The 23,511-nt window shown below is 38.1% G+C and overlaps 1 protein-coding gene across 15 annotated transcripts in view; it reads left to right on the top strand.

The window, feature by feature from the left end:
- Positions 1–19,712, top strand: part of CARF (calcium responsive transcription factor) — a 40,843-nt gene extending 21,131 nt beyond the window's left edge. For 4 of the 15 annotated variants that reach the window (XM_042783966.1, XM_042783952.1, XM_042783955.1 and 1 more), the window contains 8 exons: positions 616–691; positions 4,255–4,385; positions 5,374–5,740; positions 8,074–8,758; positions 13,068–13,111; positions 14,995–15,045; positions 16,230–16,394; positions 16,490–17,996. In XM_042783966.1, coding sequence (XP_042639900.1) covers positions 616–691; positions 4,255–4,385; positions 5,374–5,740; positions 8,074–8,192 — 693 coding nt within the window. In that variant the 3' untranslated portion in view covers positions 8,193–8,758; positions 13,068–13,111; positions 14,995–15,045; positions 16,230–16,394; positions 16,490–17,996. Of the gene's footprint in view, positions 1–615; positions 692–4,254; positions 4,386–5,373; positions 5,741–8,073; positions 8,759–13,067; positions 13,112–14,378; positions 14,461–14,994; positions 15,046–16,229; positions 16,395–16,489; positions 17,997–18,814 lie in introns of those variants that run through there. The other 11 variants (XM_042783963.1, XM_042783962.1, XM_042783961.1 and 8 more) reach the window with 11 other exon arrangements.
- Positions 19,713–23,511: the final 3,799 nt, after the last annotated feature.

Below are 23,511 nucleotides of genomic sequence, written 5' to 3'. Positions count from 1 at the left end.
GAAAAACGGAGATGAAATATATCTCAGGTGCAGTCTAAATTAGGTTTTGCACAAGATTTTAAATGTGTAAATATTAATAAATGCACTTTACAGCAAGTGAAGTAAGCATGAAGTAGATACTTCAGAATGCTCAGTAACTCTCATGTGTTCCTTAATTTTCTTCTACCTATTGAGTAATAAGGGATACACAGCGATCTTAGTTTTCCTAGTTATGAGGCTGATTGCTAAGGAATTGCTGATTTTTTTTAAATCAGCTTTGACAAACTGTACTCTTAAATTGTGCTGTGTCACCAGACTTTTCCCTCTCCCTCTACTGTTTTTGGGCCAAATGAGTGAGTGATACTTGTTAGTCAGCCAAATGGTTTGACTATTTTCTATTGTAAAGTCTTTGAACTTGAGCAGACTTTAGTCTTCCTGCTACAGTGCATGTTAAAAAAAATCTTTTATAGTTTTTTTTTTTTTTTGTAAACCAAGAGGTCTCAAAATGCATAGTTATAAGAAAATAAGAAAGTGTAGTTTTAGACATTGTTTTTCTAGGGGTCCTGTATTGAGCATATATTCCTGTAGTAGACAAACTTGCACCTTTTCTGAGAACTGAGATCTTTTTCCTTTCAGCTGCAGTGGACCACAGACAGTGGGAATGTTCGCACAGAAACAGTGACTGTTACATTTGCCTCACCACCTTCAGATGGTAGGACTGCATTAATAACTTAACTGTCTCCAAGTGTGATTTGTTTTATCAGCTGTCACAGAAGTTCCGTTTCCGTCCAGAGAGGTGGTTGTCATGTTCTGTCACTCAGCTGATATTAAGAATAATTATTTTGTTGTTTCTATTTTGGAATACTTTTTTTAACTATTTCACTGCGTGTGTGGAAAAATATGTGTAGTTGTGATGGGGTTGGCAGAAGTACGAAAATTATAAATTTGGCTTTTATTTGTCATCCTCAAGCAACTGAAGATTTTAACAGGATGGTTATGTGGACAGAACATTTTACCTTGGATGAAGGTGCTGATAACACCTGTTAGAGAGAACTAAATTCCTACTGAACAGGGCACACAAAACCCAGGAGCCAAGTGTGTACCTGAGTTCCTTGATGGTTTGTGCTTTGCACAGTCTTAAACATCTTGCTATGGATTTGAATGTATATTGGGATTCCTGCTTCTCACGTAGTCATTGGCTTGATTAATTCCACTGCTAGGATCAGACCCTGAACAACAAACACTGTATTTCTCTTGTCAGAATTGAGAGCACTCTTTTTCCTTTTTCCTTAATGCTTAAGAATAGAAATAGAAACACAGGTGTTTAGTGGCAGCAGGGCTGTGAAATATGTATCTTCAGTTCTTTGTGGTGTAACTTCTTTATTAATGTGTGAAGTCAAAGTAGCACCTCTTCCCAGCAATTGCTGAGCCACCTAACAAAGTATTAAACTTCCCACTCTGGTACAAAACCAGACTGTAGATAGTGTAGAGTTCTGTAGAGTCTTGGTTTTATGTGTTAATGGTCAAAGGTCTGGTTTTTTTGAAGATGCTAGTTACACTATTTTTTCCTTTGTTGAAAATAGGTTCCTACTAGTATTACTTCAACTTCAGAACATGTACTAAACTGAAATGCAGGTGTTTGTAACTAAACCTACTTGCTGCCCACATACTTAGGATTACACATAGGCTGAGATGCTCTGCTGGATCATGGTGGCTGATAATAAATTTTAAATTAGATTATTCTGCCCTTTTCCCCAGGTTTAAAGGATATTTTGTCTAGTGTAACACCAAAATAACTCTTCTGCATGTTTGTGGATGCTTTCCCCATCCTTTGTTTAATAGGTTTGATATGAAACTCATCAGAAAAGTTGTTGGCTTTTGGCAGGGCTGTGATAGCAGCAAGGTGGAAGAGCCTGATTGTTTGCATACATCAAGATAATGCTGCAGACTTCTTACATCTCTAGTACTGCCAGCTTGTTGCCCCATTTAATTGGAACGTGGTGGTGGGTACTTTTTGTTCGACACACCTGATAAAGAAGTCTACAGGAACCAGAGAGGCACTGCCGCAGTTGTCATGGTTAAAGATTTACTTGTGTTGATGGTTATCCTCCACTGTAGTTCTTGTCTGAAGAAGTCCTGATGTGTTTGGATTTCTTTTCCCTTTGACCCCTGTCACTCCCTGACCTATTTTTTATTTTGTTGTAGCGGGAAATAAAACCCCCCAGGGGTTTGGCTCACTGTGATTTCTCCTAAATGACTTGATGAACCTGATTTATGTGGAGCAGTTCCATGCACAGAGCATTTACAGTTAATGAAAAGGCCGATGTTGGGCTTTGTTTTGTTTGGATTTTTTTAACTTTTATTTTAGCTGTTGTTGAAATGGATGAATTTGAACTGAAAAGCATCGTGTATGCTTGGTGCTCTTAGGATAAGAATTTTGATGTTGACAACTGTCAAAGGACAAGAGGTACATTTTTGGATTCAGTTTGAAGTGTCCCTCTTTTTTTAGGGAAGTCTTGTTTTTTAGGAAAGAAAAAAAAAAAGAAATTTGCAATATGAACAGACTTACTGTGCTTAAGCTTGCATGTTAATATTTCCATTGCTGTGCTTTTATGAAGAGACAGAACAGTTGTGCCTTCAATAGCTGTGATAGAGCTTAGCAGGGATGACTTTTGGTATGAACTGTCTTGTCTCCCCTTATGTACGTGGTATGTGTTTGTACACATTGCAGACACATGTTTATAATTGTATTACAAGTCTAAGCAAAGATAGAAGCCTGACTTTGAAAAAAATCAGCTCTTCTGTGAAGTGGTAGCAAGGGGAAACAACACTGACTTTTCAGACTACTGTTTGTATACAATTTTTTTCATTTCAACTTGTGCCAAATGGGGACAAATTTACATTTAAGAAATCAAACAATAACAGAACTAAACCCAAATGTTTGTTTTCTTACTGTGCAGAACTCTATCTCCATGTGATACGACTCGCTTTGTTCTGTCCTAGGTGTAAGAATCACTGTAACTATCAGAGTTAAGTGTGTTCCCTTTTACATCTTTTATGAAATATAATGACAAGTGAGATAAAGTAGCTATCTATGTATATTTTTTAATTTTTTTTTTTTTAACTTCTGGCATTCATACTGAATGCCAATGCAGTGTAAAGAGTGGGTAGATTAGGAGTTGAACTATTAGCTTTATCCCAAGGCATGTTGATGTAGAACACAACCTAAGGAGAGAACTGCCATCTCTTCCTACATGTGAGTATTCACATATGCATATGGGAACTCTGTATAGTATTAAAAAGAGCCTAAATATTTGAAGTAGTTGTATTCAAAGAGATTTCATAGAGTGTATCTTATGGTCAGTTACAATGAAGTGTTAGAGCTTGAAAATCAGTATATATGTTGAAAAATGCATCACCATGCACTTAGATTGCTGGAAACTTTTGTATGATTTCCTGTAGGAAAGCTTTTTGTGATTGACCATTCTCAATTTTTTTCCACTCACCAGACTAATCTGTATGTACATAGCAAGCTCTTCCTTTGCAGTTATAGCAGTGAAACTGTGAAATTAGAGGCTAAGCAGTATCTACTTGTGTCTGGATAAATCTTAACCAAAATGTTCTCGGTGGCTCAAATAGAAAATGGGATGATCCCACGGGAAGAGAAATTGATATAAGTGAATCTCAGTTTTTAAAAGTCTTCAGGAAATGAAGCCCATCATTCTTGAATTAAAGAAGAATTTTGAGCATGTGATAATAACATGTAGGCTGAAAGGCCTCCAGATAAATGGATTTCTGGTGTGATATTGCATGTAAGTTATGCTAATTTCACAAAGATGTTTGGAAGGGAATGGTGAGACTTAGAGGATTTCCTGTGTAGCTTTTTATTTTGGAAGACAACCATTTCTTTTGATGCCTGTCTGTTATTGAGCCCTTACTGAGGTGTATGTATTATCAAATTATTAATTGCTTTTTTGATAGGTATGTCCCAGCACAGTGTAGGGTGCATTTACTTTGCTCTCCAAAATGGATTTATTGATGCTTCTTTTTTTAGTCTCAACAGACACATACAATTTCCCTCCAATATCGTCTTCCATACCCAGCCTTCTTTCTTTAGTGTCCAAGTTCTTCTGCTAAGAGAACAGCATATATGTATATACATGTCTTTTTATATGCCTATATTGAGATTGAAGGGGTTTGTTCGCTTTGCAGGGGAGGCTTTTAAACGGGAAGAAATTTGTCATAACTGTCTGCTTCTTCTCTGTGTCACTGTAGGGAGCTCAGCAGGGGAGTCAGTCGTCACCAAAGCAGAATCCAACCAGAGTGGGGAGTCCTTGCTACCAGAAACACCTCAGCTGTTGTCTTCACTCTCTTCACTTCAGCCCAAAATATTTGCACAACTTCAGGTACAGTGAAGTTATTTACAGAATGTTGAATGTTCTGTGCTGGGAATGCTGAAGAAGCTGAGAACAGTGAGTTCCCTCTCAGCTAATGATCCCAAACACTGGCTAGGTAACACAGACTTTGAAATAACTGTCAGGTCTTACTTGGGCCTCTCTTGCCTGTCACACTTAGCATATAGCAGTGGTGCAGGGGATCCTACTACCATCTTTTGACACTTTGAAGTTAGAGTTTCTTGTGAAGGCAAAACCATGAAGATGAAAGTAGTGGGCTTCTGCCTCAAACCAAATGCCTATTCATTTTTCATATGGTCCTGTCATTTCATAATGAAATGCAAAACTGAGGGGAGATAAGTCAATCTTATTCCTTTTAAATCTTCCTCCAGCCTCTTAACAAAATATGTTAGAATCCTAAAACTGGTCCCACCTCAGATCTGTAAACTTCCAGATTGAAAGGCTGAAGAATGGGGATAAGAATGTCATGCTTAAAAGAGTTTCTTCTAAAGCTTTATCTCCCTTCAGAGGTGGCTCTCTTAGCTTTCTTCACTAACTACTTCTTTGAAAAGCTACCTTCATACTTTCTGAACCCCAATGAAATGCATAATCTCTTCCCTAGAAATACAGTCTGCACGAATATGCTGTTCTACTTGCTGTTTCCTTCTCTGAAGGCAGTCTGGTTCTACCTCACTTTTAAAGCAGTATGCTTAGCTTTTAGTGCCCACCTCTTGTGGGGAATGATTTGAAACTGATTATCGATCCAAAATTAGAGATTTATGGTCGTAAGTAGTCTTGTACATGCTGCTGAATACCATTGTCCTAATTACTTTCTAATACAGCTTTAGCCTAGGATTGCTGGGATTGACTGTTCAAAATAGATGATATATAGGAAGTCAGAAGCTATCCAGTTCCAGCAGTGCAAAATATGTGCCATTAAATGCAAGTTGCTCCTGATGTAAATACTGGTGTGTTAGTTCTTCTGCCTTCTCTTTCGCAGGGATTACAGCTGCAGTCAACTTTTACCTCCACAAACGGATCAACAGCCCTGATAACTGTAAATAACCATTCCCCTCCAAGCCCTGCAAGTCTCCTGGATTCCATAGGGAGTGCAATAACCAGCCATTCTCTAGTACTTAGTCAGGGACACAGTCTGCAAGCAGGTGCTGGCCTAGCACAGCACAACGCTGCTGCCTCTGCCTTTGGGACTCTGCCTGGCACTGATCAGAGCCTGGTCACCATGGGCCAGCTGGTAGCGGTTGGAGGGGTAGATGACTCCAGAAGCCTAGAAGGAGGAGTCCATCAGGTTCTCCTGGGAGATGTACAGACTATTCCAGTACGAATTGTGGACAGCCATCCAGCCCTTAGTAAGTTGCAGTCTTCCCAATAATGTGTAAATATAGAAAATACGGTGGATTTTGTTCTCTGTATTGAAGAAAGGAAAGAAATGTGTTGATAATGGGGAACTCTAATATAGACTTCTTTCAGCTGATCCTAAGTATTTTTTACTGTGAAAACATGATGACTGTAAAAAACCAAACCAACTTAGTTTCTGCTGTAAAAAGACGACTTAGTTAAACTGCTTGTCACTTTCTTTGACCGTATACCAACTTATTTGATGAACACAGTATTTTTGCCAAAAATCCTAATATTTAGCTAAAATTATGATCTTCAAAATAATTTTTTTAAAGTAAAAATAAGAATAGAAAATAACCACTATTGTATCTAGTTAGAACCCTTTGGAAAGAAATGTGCGGGTTTTGATGACTTTTTTGCACCATCCCATCGGATTTCTGAAATCTTTTTTTTTAATAATTTTCACTAGGATCCTGTAGTCATCAATATACTTTAGAAGTGATCGGTTGGAGTTGTATGTAATTGCTTGGAATTTCAAACTTTTGTTTGAAAATACTTTTCAAAAAATACCCAATAAACACCATAAAATAACCCTCCCTCTATCAAAATAGAAGGCTCCTTAAAACTATTATTATAGATAAAGTCTTTGAATTCTTAGCCATGGAACCTGATTGAGAATGAAAGCTTGCATTCTCAGATAATGATTTCTAATTTTTGGTGAAGAAAATCTATTAGATATGGAGCATATACAGATCAGTGCAACATAACCTTTTGACTACCCAGAGAGTCTGAAATGTTGTCAGTGCAATGCTTTATTATTTCTGTATCATCTTTTCTTGTTATCTGTGGCTTCTGAAAAGATGACTTGAGTAGTTTTGCGGGAACATCTAGGTAAAGATGTGCTAGATCATAGCTTTACACCTTCATAATGCCATAGTGATAATTATCTCCATATGTCCTGATGACTTTTGCAGGTCAGCAAAACTTAATGTGTACTAAATTCTGTAATATTCTGAAAATGAAAATATAAGACTACATGAAGAAATAAATAAAAAAGAAACAAAGGGTACATGAGGAAATATGCTGAAATTCATATGTGTTAAAGAAATATTAGGATATTTTACTGTGGCAGTATTGTCGTAGTTAAATCTAAGGGATTTTCTGCCTGCTGTACTGAAATGTTTGTGTTACTGGTTGTTTTCCCTTTTATAATTGAATTTCACTACTCTCCTGAGAAATTCTGTTTTCATTCAGGGTAAAAGAATTTCAGAGATGTTATCAGATGCTCCTCCATTCAGTTGTTTAATGCATTTGTTCAATCTAGAAGTTGATGCCTCACAAAAAATATTTGTAAGTGATAAGCGTTCCGAGTGAATTTTTAAAGAAATACTCTTTTACACAAGAAGTGTGGTCAGATACAAAATTTTATAACTTCAAGGGCTAAACTTACTGTTCCTTTGGGATATCCTGGGGTTTTTTCTGCTCAAGGTCTCAGTCTGTCATCGCTAGCCTGAATTTGGAAACTCTGAGAATATTAGTTCCATTCCTAAATTATGTGGAGGAGTTGCCTATAAAATGAACAGATACCTCTTTTTTACTTCAGAGACAAGTTCTTTTTCTGGAGAGCAGGAGGACAAAAACCAGTCTGGACTGAAGAGTGAATAATGTTACAGAGCGTATTGGGAGGAAACACAGTATACTTGAACTTAGTGGTTCAGTCAGTGTGTATCTCAAGATGTTGTTTTTTCCTGTGTGTGTGCATATATTTACGCACATGTGCACTTGGTTAAAATTATGCTGTATGTTCTCAATTTTCTCTTGTCCAATTGCTAACTTAAGAATAAGCTATTTCCTGCTGAAAATGCATGTGCAGTCATTGAGAAGTGGCCAGTCATGCCTGAAGTGTAAGGTGTAAGTCATTCTCTAAATCAACATGTTTTAGAGTTCATTTTTTCAGCGATAGCACCACCATTCCTCCTTTCCCCTGGAAAAAAAAAAAATTAAAAAAAAGATGGTAGCTTTATCTTTCCATGGGAAAGAGGAAAGACATTTTGTGTGAAAGTAACTTTATATATTCAAACATATTATTTTTTTATAAAATCTTTTGAATATTCTTACTCGAGGGGGCTCTTACTGCAGTAAATTCATGTCAACCTGCAATGTCTTATAGCACAGTAGATGACATAACTGGCTGTCAAACTAAGCAGCGGTTAGTTTCACAAATGCCTTGCCTATTAGCTTGAGTTCCTGAAATATTTTTGTTTTAAATGCATACAGTTATTGGGACTGAGGCACTGTCAGTGGAGTTTGAACTTCAATGTTTGATTTTTGTTTTGTTTTTAAGCTGAAGAAAATACGGAGGGTGTTATCTGTGTGAGCCAAGTTAAACAAGAGCCAAGAGAAAAAGCTTTGTCTGTGGAGCCAGATAAAAGCAGAGACTGCCATAGTTCCTCACCTATTTAAATCTGTGAAGCCTGGAAGGATTTTTCAAATCGGAGAACTTGGAAGGAGAGGCGGGTGATCTCAAAGTAATGCCATTCTTTTTAAATCTTATTGTGACATTCAGACTAGGTGTATGTTACACTAGTTCTGACAGACAGCTGTGTTGATTTATGACTGATGTGGCTCACTGCCAATTCCAGGTCATTCAGTTGCCCTGTGGAACACCACCTCTCTCTTCTATTTCAAGTGTTGAGTAAGTTGGATGCTATCCAAATGGCTTATTTTGGTCAACATTTCTGAAGGTCTTCCACAATTTAATTCCTTAGCTTTAGAATGTGGATCACAATGCTGGGTTTGCTTTTCTCCTTGAGACCCTCGACTGTTACGGCGCTACAGAGATGGTAGAACCTGCCAGCTCCAAGACCACAGAATCCAATGGTAAAGTGTATGAGTACAGCAGTGATTTTGTGAAAAATGAAGGTCCAAGATGCTAAATATCAAAGTGATGAAGGACATGGATGCTTAAGAAAATGCAACTTTGACCTGATCGTAATGTTAGTGATGTGAAGATCAAGGAGAAGAGAAAGGTGAGGTTGCCAGGTGAACATTAAGGTTGTATGATGAAGTGTGAATTGTAATGGTGAATGTTTTCAACTTTGACATCTTTGAACTTATATTCTGGCTTCATAACAAGGTTTGTTGCTGCATGCAGCCTTTGCAGTGTACTGTGTTAGCAGTTGGTGATAGCAACTAAATACAGAAATCTTGTCTCATGGAAAATGATTAATACTGCCATTTCAGCTTATCTACCTTTTGCTTTATGCACTTACTCTCTCAGCTCAGATAAATATAATTTAACCTGCTGCTGTTCGTGATGTAGGGTTTATGGATGCACTACTAACAAAGAGAGGCCCAGGAAAACAAAGCAAGTGGGTTTTTTTCCATGGGAAGGAAAAAAAGACATTTTGTGAGAGTAACTTTATATCTCTAAATATAAATCCAAGCAACATGTGCAAGTGTGCTGTCACTATAACATTCAGAAAACAAACTCATCTTTTTCAGTGGTTGCAGCTTCTAAGACTAAAGTAGTCCATATCACTCAAAATAATTACCAGGAATCTTTTAAAAATTGAATAGGATAAAGAAGTATCTTTTAGCAATACTTAAGCCAAAACCATAATAAGTGACATGGGCTGAGTTGTATAATCTGTGACAGACATGTTTCTTTAAGAAAAAAATACACCTACAAATAACTTGAAATCCATTTAAAGCAGTAAATAAAATGAAACTGATGCCAACATAGATACCAAGTTAAACAATTACCTTGTTTGCTTCAGATGCTGAATTCTTAGAGCAAAATTCAGAGTATTTTGTGTACAGCAATATCAGCAGTTCTGTTATTAGCTCCTAGGTGGTTGAGAGCTTGATCATAAAATTAGATGTTTTTCTGCATGCTGTACAAGAATGCAATCTGAGGACCTTCTCTTTTTCAGACTTAAAAAAACACAAAAAATCCCCCAAAACAGAAAAACAAAAACATTATAGGAACATAGAGATTAACATTTTAAAGTTGTTAAATATGTTACCATGCATTTAAGACATTCACAGACATCATCTAAATAGTGGCCATTGACTCAAAAGAGAATTAACAATTGTATTTCAACCTAAATCTTTAAACAGTTGCACACTGAACTTAGGTTCCTAATGCCTTTATATGCAACATCTGCTAGGTAGGTGCTATAACTTAGGCTTACCTTAGAGTTTATTTACTTCTGTGAGGTTAACTAACATTGTTAATACTGTTCATTTAAAGCTAGTGTCTATGGGTTAGCTTAAATTAGAATTTTGCAGCAGGATCATGCTCTTCTTAAATAAGAGTCAGTATACTGTTAACGTGCAAGTGCACAGAGAATCTCCAGTTCTTTGGAGTCTCTCTTATTCCATTTCTACACTGTCTTGTTTTGTGGTATGCCTTGCTCATTTCTGGGTAGGTAAAATCCCACAAGGTTCACCCTTTGAGGACTTTTTTTGTTATTGTTCATTGTGAAAATATGTCCAAAGTGGATGTTCTCTTCTGCAGTCATAGTTCTGGAGCACACAGGCAGCAGTCACCTTTTCTCTCCAACTCAGTAATTGTATACAAGAATGGGTACCTCCTTCCATGCTGCTCTGTTTAGCAATTCTATCACCTTTGTTTTTTCTTAAACCAATGCATTCCAAAGTATATTTCTTTTCTCAATATTACTCACTTCTTGAGAACTGCTCCTCATTTTTGAGAATGTTTATTCTCAAAAGAATAAATTACAGTTAAAGATAACCAGCAAGAGGTTCTTTCAGTTTTAGTTCTCTTCGAAGCAGACAATACATTTGTGGTCGGAGTAGAAGCTTAAGGAAAGAGAAGTTAGATTTCCATCAGTTCTTGCTTAGTTTCCTCATTAACAGATCTTTTCTTTAACAGTTGCTGTTCTTCCCACCCTACAGTCTCATCCTGTGCTGAACAGTATTTCTGATGGTGCTTCTATTTTTGGTTTGGTGCTCACAGCTGGAGGATATACTCTTTTTGTCCATCTTGAATTGCAGGCTGTGAAATGGATTTTATGATCTACCCTGATTTGCACAGAACCCTGACAGCAATAGAACAAAAAGTTGTGAAAAATTTAAAGAAGCAGTAAAGAATTAGTGTTTTTTAAACACGGGATATGAGAGTTGCAATTCTATTGACCAAAAATTTTTGTTTAAAAATCAAATACTCACCTTATTGTTTTCAGTTTCCTTTATTTTCACAGAATTTCAGTTGTTTTCCAAATACATATTCCAGTTTATTACTGTGTTGTTTTTTAATTTCCTCTTTAAAGAGTCTGTTTACATTTGTTTTATGCATGTTGCTAATGGAGGAATACAAACTCACCACCCATACCCAGTCTCTATATTCAGCTTAACACCCTTGTTCACTAATGTCCACCTCAATCTTACAGAAAAGACTATTATGTATATGAAAAAAGTTTCAAGTAAACAATACCACTTTAAATGCAGTTAAGTTTGTTTGAATACAATACTTCAAGGCTGATTTTTCAGAGAAAGCTATGTAGCTTCATGCAAAGTAGTTGGCTATTACTTTGCATTGGAATTGTAGATGTTTTTCTGATGTTTACTTTGTTTTCTTGTGGTTGTTACGTTCAAGCATTTATTTTGCAAACCTAGAAATCCTGAGCTGCAACAGTACTGTGAATGAGCAAACTGTTCTCCAACTTACCCTCATTGTTGGTGACCCGTAACAGTGATCGGTTGGCTTTACAAGAGCTGTGCTTATGTATGTGCATGCAAAAACAACTTTTTGTTAAAATGTAGAGAAGACAAAAAGGCACACATCCATAGCTCTTGTTCAAGGCTGGCAGCCTCTTGGATGGAAACAAGTAGTGTTAATGAGTCCTTTTTGTGGTATAGATTGTTGCAGTTTGTACACAAATTAGAGACATAAATGTCTGTATATGTGTGCGTGTGTGTGTATGTAGTTATATAGTAAATTAATGTCTAATATTCCTATGCAAATGTAAACTACATTTTCTTTTAAAGTAATGGTCTATGTTGTGGTTATGGGGGCTTGTGGGGAGAAATGCAAGAGCTACTTCAGAGCAGTGGTTTCTTGGGATGAAGGAGAGCAATTAGGACAGCTCCAGGGAGACCAGGTGGAGGAAGGTCCTGAAGGTGTGTGAAAAGCAAGGGTCCTGCGGAGGGGCCTGCACTTGGGGGGGCTCCAGGGCCCTGGAAGAGGGTTGTGAGCCCATTGCAAAGGCTCAGTGCTGCTCCTTGAATCTATGCCAGTAGTAGATAGGGTGAGTTCATGGTAGGAATTTAAAGGTAGAGAAGAAAAGAGAAGTCTGTCCTGCCCTCAAAACCAACAAAGCTGCTTGAGTTTTGGTGAGTACCAGAGGCAGGTAAATGAATTCCTGTAGTCTGAGACACCCATTTGTATCTTCTAATATGAAGAAAAAACTTCTCTTGGAGCTTCAACCCAGGAGCATAGACTCTTTTCTCCTTTACATGTTACCAAGTAAAATACACCTTTTCTTCCCAACACAATTAACTTGCTGCTCTCCTCATCCGTCTGAATGCAACTCTGTCTACCTCAAGCGTGCTCAGTATCCACCAGAGTCTCTCTTCCTTCATAACTTCTAGGGCTTCCACCCAAGTCCGGTGCCCTCAGGCCCTCTGATACTCTAATGTTTTCACTGTTACACTGTTGGAAGGAACTAAGTTCACCGCACAAGTAAATAGCAGTGAGATTTGCTCCTGTCAGTTTTTCTTACTGTCTCCCCAGGATCCTAAGTCCATATGTTCCTTTTAATTGCATTAAGTTTTCTCCTTGCTTGCTTTGGAGCTGCTTATCCATACCTGGATGAGTATCAGGCAGCCACATTTCACTGGACATGTGTTACATTCACAGCAACTGAAAAGATTTAAGGAAAAAATGATAGTTTCTGCCAGCTGTTAGGGCTTTATATTGAAAAACTGGCCTCTTTCCTTTCATTACACTTGAGTTCCTGATTCTGGCTGTGCATAGTAGCTGGCTATTGATTTGTCTGTCTGTTGGCAAACTAACAATTTGCTCCCTTAAGCCTGTTCAAACAGATACATTCTCAGAAGATTAGGCAGGAAGAATCTGTTCCATTGGGGTAGAAAGTGTGATATAGCTGAGGATGGTGGTGTGAAAAGTTACTGCTCTTTGTGGATCTCTGAGAAAATTCTTGATTTGCCATTCCCCTCTGAACAAAGCTTTTGTAGGAATAAAATTCAGAGCCTATCCCATCAGTAATGATTACCTTCTCCCAGCAACAGTGCGCCTCATTAATGAATGAAATAAGCATTATGTAAAACAGGCTGTGTTGATTTTTTTAGGTCAGAGGCTATCCAGCAGGTCTATCCAACAAGCAACAACTAAGGTATGATTTTGGGGGGAGGAAGAGGGGAAGGCAAAAACCTCGTCACTTGGCAGGAGTGTATGTGCACTTATCTGGGGTTTTTTTACAAAGTAAGCTGTTACACCTTAGTATCTCATTCCATTTCTAATGCATGTGACAAATGACATGTTTATTTTCTGAAGAGATTTGATGTGTTTTCTGGAGAATCTTCAAAGGAGTGATCACAGAAATTATTAGTGGGTGTTTGTCATCTTAAGACCCCATTCTGGTCTAGTACAGAAGGGGTTTTAAAATCAAGTCCTTGTCCTGAGGAGTCTTCCCTGGACAGAAAAATAGGAGAGCTGGATGCTGTGGGAGTAACTCTTACCAGCAGTCTGTTAGCCTCTGCTAAATAGAAGAAACCTTGCAAAAGAAACCTCTATGGAAAAAGTTACCTTTGGATGCTTTATAGTTTTAAGTGATATATGCATATAGGATTGTATGTATCTAAAAAAAGGAGGAAAAAAAAATGGAGACATTAATATAGTAGTCTGCATGTAGATCTTTAATACAGTTCTAATAATTAACTATGGTTAAATGATGCAGATATTTTAGGGCACATGTAATCAGATCTTTTAGTGTGGATAATTGGAATTCATGGTTTTACTACAACCATCCTTAGCGCTCTGCAGTGCAGCTCAGTTGGTCGTTTGGCATGTACTGGCCTTCTGTTAATGACAGTCTGCCTGTTTAAACACGAGCATGCTGTTCTAAGCAAATTAAACTTTCTCTTCCTGATCTTTTTTTTAATAGAGATTGATAAGGATTGTAGGAGAATGAAAATCTGTTTGTAGTATAGTGATTTCATAACAGTTGATTTCTGGGTCCTGAGTATGAAGGAACTAGAGAGCAAAAACTTACATACCATTGGATATGGTCATGTTTCTAATGTGCTTGGATTTCGACAGCAAGACGCTGTCAATGCAGCATAAACTACCACTAAAATACTGTTAAAATTTTAGATCTATTCTTTGTTTAAATGTTGATAGTTCAGTGGCTTCAGGAAAGATTGGACTTGCTTCTGCTTCTTTTAGAATAGTCTTGTCTCTAGATACTATTTAAAATTTAATTAGGTGTGGCAATCAAATGGCAGTAGGAGAGGCAGAAACAGAGATGTGTGTGTGGGCAGATCAGTGGCAGAGGGAGAAGTTCAGTCCCACTGTCCTCATTCCAGGCTAATGTTCTCTGTGCTAGTCCTGAATGCACCCCTTGGGGAACAGTGATGATTTGTCTTTGTGTTCCGACTTAGCTATTCTTTCTGCTTGCCCACTCAAGAAGTTGTACAAGCCTGCAAGGGACAAGGATGTAATGAAGAAGGTGTGTAAGATCTTATGGGAGGACCTGCAGGAACGGAATGGAGTAGGCTAAAGGTTGATGACGTGACTTCTATAAAGTCCACATTCTTTGGTGGGAGGAAGAGGATTTTTTCAATAGAGAATAAAAGTAAATCTTCCTTTTCAGAAGTATTAGAATTATTGTGTGTCTCTGATCTGCTTCACAAGGTGCCTAGAGTTTGGAAAGATCTCAGTGGTTTTATGAGTATGTACCAAAATGTTAATGAATTGTCCATGTATTGCCATCTTTGCATGTCATACTGAAACTGTAGGCCAGTGGTGTCTCCTGATCTTTGTATTGTCTGTGTACATTTTCTTAAAGTAAATGAAAGCTTGTTTTATAAAGAAACAGTGGGGAGCTTTTGTTTGAAGTCCTTTCAGATAGATACTTAAGAGTAAGCTTTAAGTTAAAGTGGATAATGTTGTATTTCTGCAGAAATTCCTTATGAGAAAATATTAGTGTATACTTTTAACCCTGTGATAACCTAAAACAACCAAAGCCTTTTCCATTTTTTTTTTCTTTTTATACAGAACAGGAAGCATTCCAAACTGTCCTTCAAAACCACCACGTTCACCTCAAAGGTTTGACACTTTTCTTCATCTGTAGGTGATCTTCCATCTATGCTGCAAATCACTGTGTTCAGGGTCTTCCACAAAAAAAGAACAGCAGTTATAGAACCAAACGTGGGGGGCGGGGGGTGGAAAACATGGATGACACCAAAGTCCTTCCTTACTATCTTTCCCATCACATGAGGGCACTTCCTTCTTGTTTGCATAATCTGACCTGGTCACTTGACATCATGTCAATAACAATTATCTGCAAACCATAGTTTGTTTATAAACATCCGTGTCACATGAGGCTAGATGTGACAAATTTTCTTTGTGCTTGGAATTTGCATTGGTTTAGTGAAACCAGTGTTGTCATAAATGGTCAAGTCTCCAGAACTGACAGAGCCTTCAGCTGTGAGTTTGGTCGTAATCAGAACTCTGAGCTAGGGACAAATTCGAAGGCTATGCCCATGTGTTCTGAAGTATTTGTTGAACAGGATAAAAACTTTCCATTTCTTGTAGCTCCCAAGAGCAGCTGCATTTGTGTTTCTGCCTGTTGCACAGCTGCTCATATTTGTCTCCTTAAGGCTTGTGGAATTCTGCTGTCCAGCTAAAGGGAAGATAGGGGTCTCCCTGTATGAAAACTTGATGGACCAGCGTACATAGTCTGAGTTGGGAGCACCTAGAACAGTCACTCTCAAGCATGCTGTAATTTAGGAGTAGGAGGTGGTAGAAGGAATAAGCAACTGAAGAATATAATGGTAAAAGTAAGCGTTCTTGCTCTTCATGTAGTACCGCCTTCACACAGTACCATTCCTTAAACATCTTGAGAGAAATGCTGGTCAGCAGTGAGGAAAAAAACAAATCTCAATTTTTCCCTGTCCCCCAACTTTGAGTTTAACAGTGGTTTTGCAAATTAGCCACAGCTTTGACCTAAAAAATACCTTCTAACCTAGATCTAAGTGTGCAGTGTTTAATTCCTAAAGGATCATGCTAAAAATTGGGTTGTGCTTTGTCAGGTTGCTATTCTTTTAGACATAAATTTAAGTTTTTCTCACAGATACTTCTCTTAATGCTCAAATTAAATGGGAGAGAAAACTAGAAATTAATTACTTGTTTCTTACAGATGGCACTTCAGTTTTCTGAAGTGTACAGATGTTTCCTCCTTGGCTTCTACTTCTACTTCTTAGTTTAGTATGTGTTGGATGTCTTCTCAGGATCACTTACCTCTGAGAGTACTCCAGATAACCAGCAAGAGACCAGAGCGGAGAGCAGAAGAGGAAGTGACATTTGTAAAAAAACTGCTTGATGGAGATAGAAAGCTCTCAAAGTTACAGCTCAAGATTGCAGTTTCTTCTGGCTGAAGTGGTTCACTTCAAATGGTAATTTTTTATTGTTGATTTTGGTGCTATTTATGCTCTGAGCTCACACCCAATAAAAGCTAGAATGGTAATCGTATATTTGCTTTTATCTTCAGTGCAGTAGTTATCTTCTGAATGCAAACTGGTGTAACAACTTCATGTTCTTGGCTGTTGGCAAAGCTGTTATCACATCTGAGGTGTTCTGTACATGGAAGGAGATGGAGAAAGTGGGGACCTTCTTCTACTGAGAACAGATGACCTGTGGAAAGAGGGCATTACCAGTTTTAAATCGATATCTTCACACTAATTTGGTGGGTGCATAGGTTTTTCATGTCAGGTTCTAGTGCATGTCTAACTTTGAACATAATAGAAGCCATAAAATGACCTCTCCCTGGCCTCCCCATATTTATTTTTTTTTGTCTCCTACCACTGTACTCATACTCATCACTTTTGGGCTATGGGGGAATTGTTTTAACACAACCTCATCTACCACTTTTCTGCCTTTCTCCCATTGCCTTTTTCTCCCATCCAGAGCAGCACAGAAACAAAAAATTATTTTTTTTTAGAAACTGCTCTACCATCCTCAGTTTCCCATGTTTGGGGATAAATTTTCTTTCTGCTTTATTGTGCTGAAGATTGATTCCTTGCATGACTGAAATGTAAGATGCCGCTATGTTTTGCTGGAGGAAGAGGAGATGCAGGGTGAGCTCCACTGGCCCCTCCACTCCAGAAGTTCTTGCAGGAACAGGTTCTGCTCATGCACCTGCATCTCCACACAGGCCGGCACAACTGCAGAGCCATGCTGATGAGAGCAGCATCTTGCACTCCGTGTGCCAGCAAATTATCAGTACAAATAACTGCCCTTCTCCCCCTTCCATCGTTTTGAATCTAGATCAGTCTGTGAGTCTGGCCCATTGTGCATCACACAAATGACTCTTCGGGCACAACTTGAAGGGGAGCTCAGGAGAGGGTCAGGAAGTTCTTAATCTCCAGTTTTTAGGTTAACCTTCTGTACTGGGTGTGGGTGGCCCTGTGCAGGACACACCTGGTTCCAGCCAGCTTTGCAATGGACCCACTGCAGGACACAGCTGAGTTGATCAGTGAAGCTGATGGCACTTTTGTGAAAGCATATTTAAGAAAGGGCAGAATGCTGCATGGCAAAGAGGAGTGAGGAAAAAAGTGAGAGAAACTCCTCTGAACACCAGGGTCATAGAAGAAGGAGAGGGAATAATTGCTTCAGGTGCTGGAGCAGATGTTTCCCTGCAGCCCACGGAAGACCCCATGCTGGAGCAGGTGGAGATTTCCTGAAGGAACTGCCATCCACTACAGGAGCCATGCAGGAGCAGGCTTACGCTGAAGGACCGCAGCCTGTGGAGAGGATCCATGGTGGAGCAGGGGAAAAGCATGAGGAGGATGGAGTGGTAGAAGGGAGCTGTTACAGACTGCAACCCTCTGTTCCCCTGTGCCCTCCGCTGCTTTGGGCAGGAGGGAAGTAGAAGGTGTGAAGTTGAGCCTGGGGAAAGAGGGGGCAGCATGAGGGGAAGGTGCTGTTTAAATTTGTATCTGTTTCTCACTATTTTAATCTATTTTAGTTGGCAATAAATTAATTTTCCTCACATTGAATCAAGTGCTTTAAATTTATATCTAGACTCAAGTCACAGTGGAAAATACTGATTTCTCTCTGATCACTGCAAGCCATTATTGTCTAATTTTTCAAGTAGGATACAAAATGGATCAAATTTTAATTTTTAAGAAGTCTTTTTGTGTGTAGGAAGGAGTGTACCTTGTTTGAATCAGGAGTTGCATTTTTGAATGTATTCTGGTTACGCCTTTCAAGTTCCACTTAGTCACCTTTTCGCTAGAGTAAATCTCAGCTGCGGAGTCAACTCAGGAACAGATCTAATCCATTACGTTTCTGCTGGAGCATACCAGCCATATTTTTACAAGTTTGAGCATGGGAGAATCATTCTAGTAAAGGGATGCTGCAGCAGTGGATTCTGCTTTATCTGCTTTGGTAGTGTTGTCCTTATAGATGTTAAGGATGCAGTATCTTCATGCCATTATATCTGGCTGTGCTTCAGAAGGGGGCAAAGTTTGGGGTGAGTGACATCTTTAGTGAAAGTACTGTTAATCCTGGGGAAAGAAATAAGCAAAGTCTGGGAAAGAGATTTATATTCCTGTGCTTTTCAGAGATGATTATCCTGAACGAGAAGGGAGCTTCCTTAGAAGGTAAGTTTTGTGTGTGGGTTCTTATACCACCTACCAAAGATATCTGGCACTGGCCACCAAGGGTATCTAGACAGGGTACTCTACGTGACATGACTCACTTAATGGTTTCTAATTGGGGCACTGTTTAGAATACAAAATTGATAGATAGCTACCTAGCATTAGCTAAATTAATCTTTGATTTCTTCCCCTCTCTCCACATCTTGCTGTGAAAGGAAGATTCTCTGTTAAAAAGAACATGGTGAACTGTTCGTTGTCTGTGCATGGAGAACACAAAGCTATCTGTGGTGGATAAAGAAGACTTCTTTGATAATAAATTAGATGAGCTTCAGGAAGGATTGCACGATCATTATAACTTCATCAAGTAATTTTTTCCAATGATATAACTCACTTTTAATTTTTGTCTTACTGTTTAGTTATTGTATAATCTATTCCATAAGCTTTCCTGGCTATGTCAAGGCCATAGAAGAAAGGCATATAACAGTTCTTTTCTCTTTAAGTTCTATGGAAGGGAAAGGAATTCCTCACTTTGCAGCTCTCAGGGGCAACCATGCTTGCTGCTCTGGAAGAATACATGATTATCCATGTTCCCTAGCTACCAAAAAAAATCTGCACTGAAGTACTTCATAAATTTGTGAGCTTAGATCAGGCAAAGTGAATTTGGCATCTTCAAAAAAAGGCAGGCAAACTACCCTGGAACCAAATTTATCATCTTCAGGATCTGTGGCCTAGGGTTTATCAGTTGCAATTGTAAGATCCATCAGTGTTTTCATAGAAAACATGGTTTTATTCAGCCCCTTCAATCTATGAAGAGTGTCTCCATTCCTTTTATTTCAGACTTGTGAACTTCTTTGCAAAATGATCTGAGAGATCACTAGTGAAATTAGTTAATAACTGCGAAATGGAAAAGTTTCACTGTGGACAGGTGGTAACAAAAGGTACTATAAAGTCAGCCAGCATAATTATCCCTAGGAAGGTAAGATCTTTCAGACATTAAATGCAGGCTAATACTTTTGGTGGTAAACTGACATTTAATCTGATCTTGCAAACAAAAATAGTGATTATAAGCCATTGCAGAAAGAACTGGGAAATAAATCACTTTGTAAAATACCAGTCTGTGGTGGTTTTGGTTTCTGTTGGCTTTGTCATGCCTCTACTTGGTGTTCAGCTCCTTTGAGTACCCCGTGTACAATCTGTTTTATCTGATCTCATATGTAGAGTAAGTTAAGTTAATAGTCAAGACATACGACATAATACACAAGTTCTTCATGGCAAGATATATATTTCATGTATTTTCTAACAGAAATAGTGTGTTTGAATATTGGTAATTACCAGAAGACATTTGAAAGAAACTTCACATGTTCTATATTCACTCTCTTATCTGTGTTTTGCTTTTGGAACTGAACTCCCATTCCTTTGTGAGCAGTTATTAGCAATGAAGCAACTGTTTTCAAATGAGCTATAGGTTTCTGACTGCAGCAGAAATTATTTCAGGTAGGGGAACTTGAGCCGTATTTAATTTTGGTTGGCCAGAATGTCTGAAGAGGCACTGGAGCCACCTTTGCACTCACAAAAACATTATCTTTTGAGCATAACATTATAAAGATCAACAAGGTTTCCAGAGAAGTTTGACTGGCATCATACACAAATGTAGTATGCTGTGAGGCGGCAGTGCTTCCTGCTTTGTTATGAGATGCCTAAAGTACTTTGTGTTTATTATTTAGAGTCTTGCTGCTGACAAACCAGCTGGATGATACAAAGAAGAGAGTCCACAATACATGTTTTGTTTAAACCCAGAAACAGATGCAACAGCTGGTATACTTTAATTTTTCCCAAAAGTAACTATCCTGAGATATTTGAGGAATAAAAAACTTCAGGTTTGTTTTTTTTTTTTTTACATCATTGTCTGGTGACAAAAGATAACGTTAAGTTTATTTGGAGGGTTTTCTAGGATTCAGGATCGAGTAGTGCTAATAATACTATATTTTGTTAATACTGCCATTTGGGCTTGCTTTCAGATTTCCAGTTGCCATAACTTAACTTCTTCAGGGGAGTTTTGTCCATACACTGAGTGGTCGTGCTGTCTCTGGGATGTGAAGTATTGTAGCCTTGTTTCCTAATTCAGTCAGAAGAGGTTTGTTTGCCATTACTTAGACAATTTACAGAAAGGTACAGTTGACTGTCTAGATAAAAACTAGTTTTGCAGAGATCGAATTATTTAGGGCTGATGAGAAGGCAACACTGGCTTCAGATGGTGAATTTGTACTGACAGTTTGAGGAAGGGAAGAATTTTTTGATGTTGTCATTGTTGAATCTTGGCATTCACCAAGGGCTGATACATGAAGAACTACTTCTGCTCAGCTCGGCAAGCATTTTATCTTCTTTACCCACAGAGTAAGAAGTGAACTATCATTATTGGCTAGCACTTACTCAGATTCCTTTTTGCTGTTTTCGAATGAATAACCATTCATTGGTTACACAGCCATATCTTTGGCTACATGAGGTGTGAAATTTCCCAACCAAATATTTTAGCTGCCTTCTCTGTGATAATGAGCTGTATCAGAAATTTCTAGAAGAGAAGCAGTGGAAAATATTGAAGAAAGACCTAACAAAGTCTGTATTACAAAGAAAATGTGCACTAAAAGTAACTCCCGCTTTTGAAAAGCCCACAGAACATGTTCTTAAATCCTGGAGCATGAACCAAGCTGGCATTCACAAATCTCCAAAACCCTCTCAGCAGCACCCACACAAGTTTGTTCCTGTTCACCCTGAGCAAGGAAAGGAGTGTTTAATTAAGCTACATACTCAGTTAAGGTTAACGGTAACTGAGTCATTTTACCACATCCCAGTTTAAATGGTTTGCTTGTCAGAGCAGTTTAAAAGCACAGATGCAGTCAAAAATTGAAACTCCATTTTTAAAACTAGAAATTGGAAAAATAAATCTGTGTTCAAATTTGTGGTTTCCCCTGTTTTGCTTTAGAAGGGAGACAGAGGGGAAATAATATTTGCTTGACTATTGCTACTTTCTTATGCCTGTCATCCTTCCAGGACTGCAACTGTGACACTTGGGTGTACATACTGTTTTTTTTTTCCAGTGATGGTTTACTTTTCATTATGATAAGGAAATGTGTCTACATTCTCAACCATTTTCACTCGAGTTTTCTTCTGTGGAGTAGACCTTTCAGTTGAAATACTGAGAGTCTTTTTAAGATTCCATGTTTGTATATCCATTGAATACAACTGGGAGTAAAACTGGATAAAACTCTTATCCCTCTTTCAGTTCAGGTGATAAGTTGTGTGATGTAATTACTATGATATTTAAGATATGTTGATTAATTACAGCTGTAATAAATGCTGTAATGTTGGTAAAAATTATGCTTCTGGGTATTTGGGAGGTTGATACTATTGAAACATGATAGTTGGAACCATAGCACTGTGTTCTGAATATTGTCAGGGTAAGCTGATTGACGTTTTCAGTGAAACATGAAATAAGGATTAGACATTTCTGGCAAGGTCTTGATTAGTCTCAAGGGTTATTTTTGTAGCATTGAACTTAAAGGTATGTAATCAAAGCATAAAGACATGCTCTTCCATTACATTAAATCTCTTGAGAAATTTTGAGACCTACTTAGACTTGCAACAGGTTTATCCTAGAGAAATGCCTGGTACCTTAGTGATATTCCAGAAGCATAATGATCCTGTAAAAAGTGATCCTATGAAAAGGAAGGTAGCTTGATAGAGATGATTAGTGGATATTTTCCTGGACTATATATGTGTGAGCTACTTGTGGAGGAGTCTTATGCATGAGGAATACAGGGCTGGAATTTTCCTATGCTTAGGTGGGAATCCGTCCATGACCTTGGCTGAGATTGGGCCACTTGACCTGTGGAGGCCCCCTCCAGGGCAAATGACTCTGTTCAGTCAATCTGTGTTGTCAAGAGTTGATAGAAAATAATCTGTCTGCGTGTAGAGTGCACTGGCAAGGTGGACAGAGTACTGTAGCTTCTGATTATTCCACATCTTTATTCTCCAATTAGTGCAAAAGTAATTTATTGCAGAGTATAAATTGCAAGCAGTGTGCTGTATTGTGCAAGGTATCTTGATGTAGGCTTTAGAGTTTTCCAGTTTATTTGACCCAATTTTATGCTTGAGCAATTAACACACTTCTAACATGCTGCTGTCTGAAGAGAAGAAACTTATCCTGAGAGATGTCTATTTAAATGTACCTAGAGAGATGCTGAAGTCCCTTACCTAGTAACTTTAAAGAAAAATTAGGTGAGGAACTTTAGGTGCCTGGGATATATAAACTGACATGAGATTCTGCAAGAAATTGGGGACCTAATTATTCACAAATTTTAGGCATTTGTAATGTAGATGCTTAAAGGTGCAAAAACACCGATCTGACCTGTTTTCATCTGTTGTGAATTTAGCTTCTGCTATAATAGGTAAATTTTATCATTTTCATTCTATGATACTTGTCCTTTAACAGAAAAATACTCCATTTATTAACTTCTCAATAGATGCTTAGCATGTCTAGATGTAGGCCAAGTTATTGCTTCAAATTTAAGACAAACTGGGGGTGACCTAATGACTTTTTACCCCTGTGATGACCCAATCTAGTTTTAGGTTGGTGCTCAGAAGTAATAATGCCTGAGAACAAAATAGCATTAACTGACACATCCTTCTTGAAAGTTTCATTTCTAAAGACAACTTCCTGAATTGCTTTAAAGCATACTAATAGGAAATGTGAGGAAGTTTTTCTTGCTGCTTATGTTCTCAGGATGATAAAGGTACACACAACAGTGTGTGTGCTACAGAGACGATAAATCAACAGTTCCTCTGTTCCTTTTGAAAAAGGGGCTTCCAATTAAAAAAACAATGATTTAAAGTGGAGAAAAAGAAGTAATTCTTT

Source organism: Tyto alba, unplaced genomic scaffold (genome assembly GCF_018691265.1).
Source record: "Tyto alba isolate M040663 unplaced genomic scaffold, T.alba_DEE_v4.0 Super-Scaffold_7, whole genome shotgun sequence".
NCBI lineage: Eukaryota > Metazoa > Chordata > Aves > Strigiformes > Tytonidae > Tyto > Tyto alba.
Note: the sequence above shows the minus strand (reverse complement) of the source record. Positions and strands in the feature narration are given on the sequence as shown.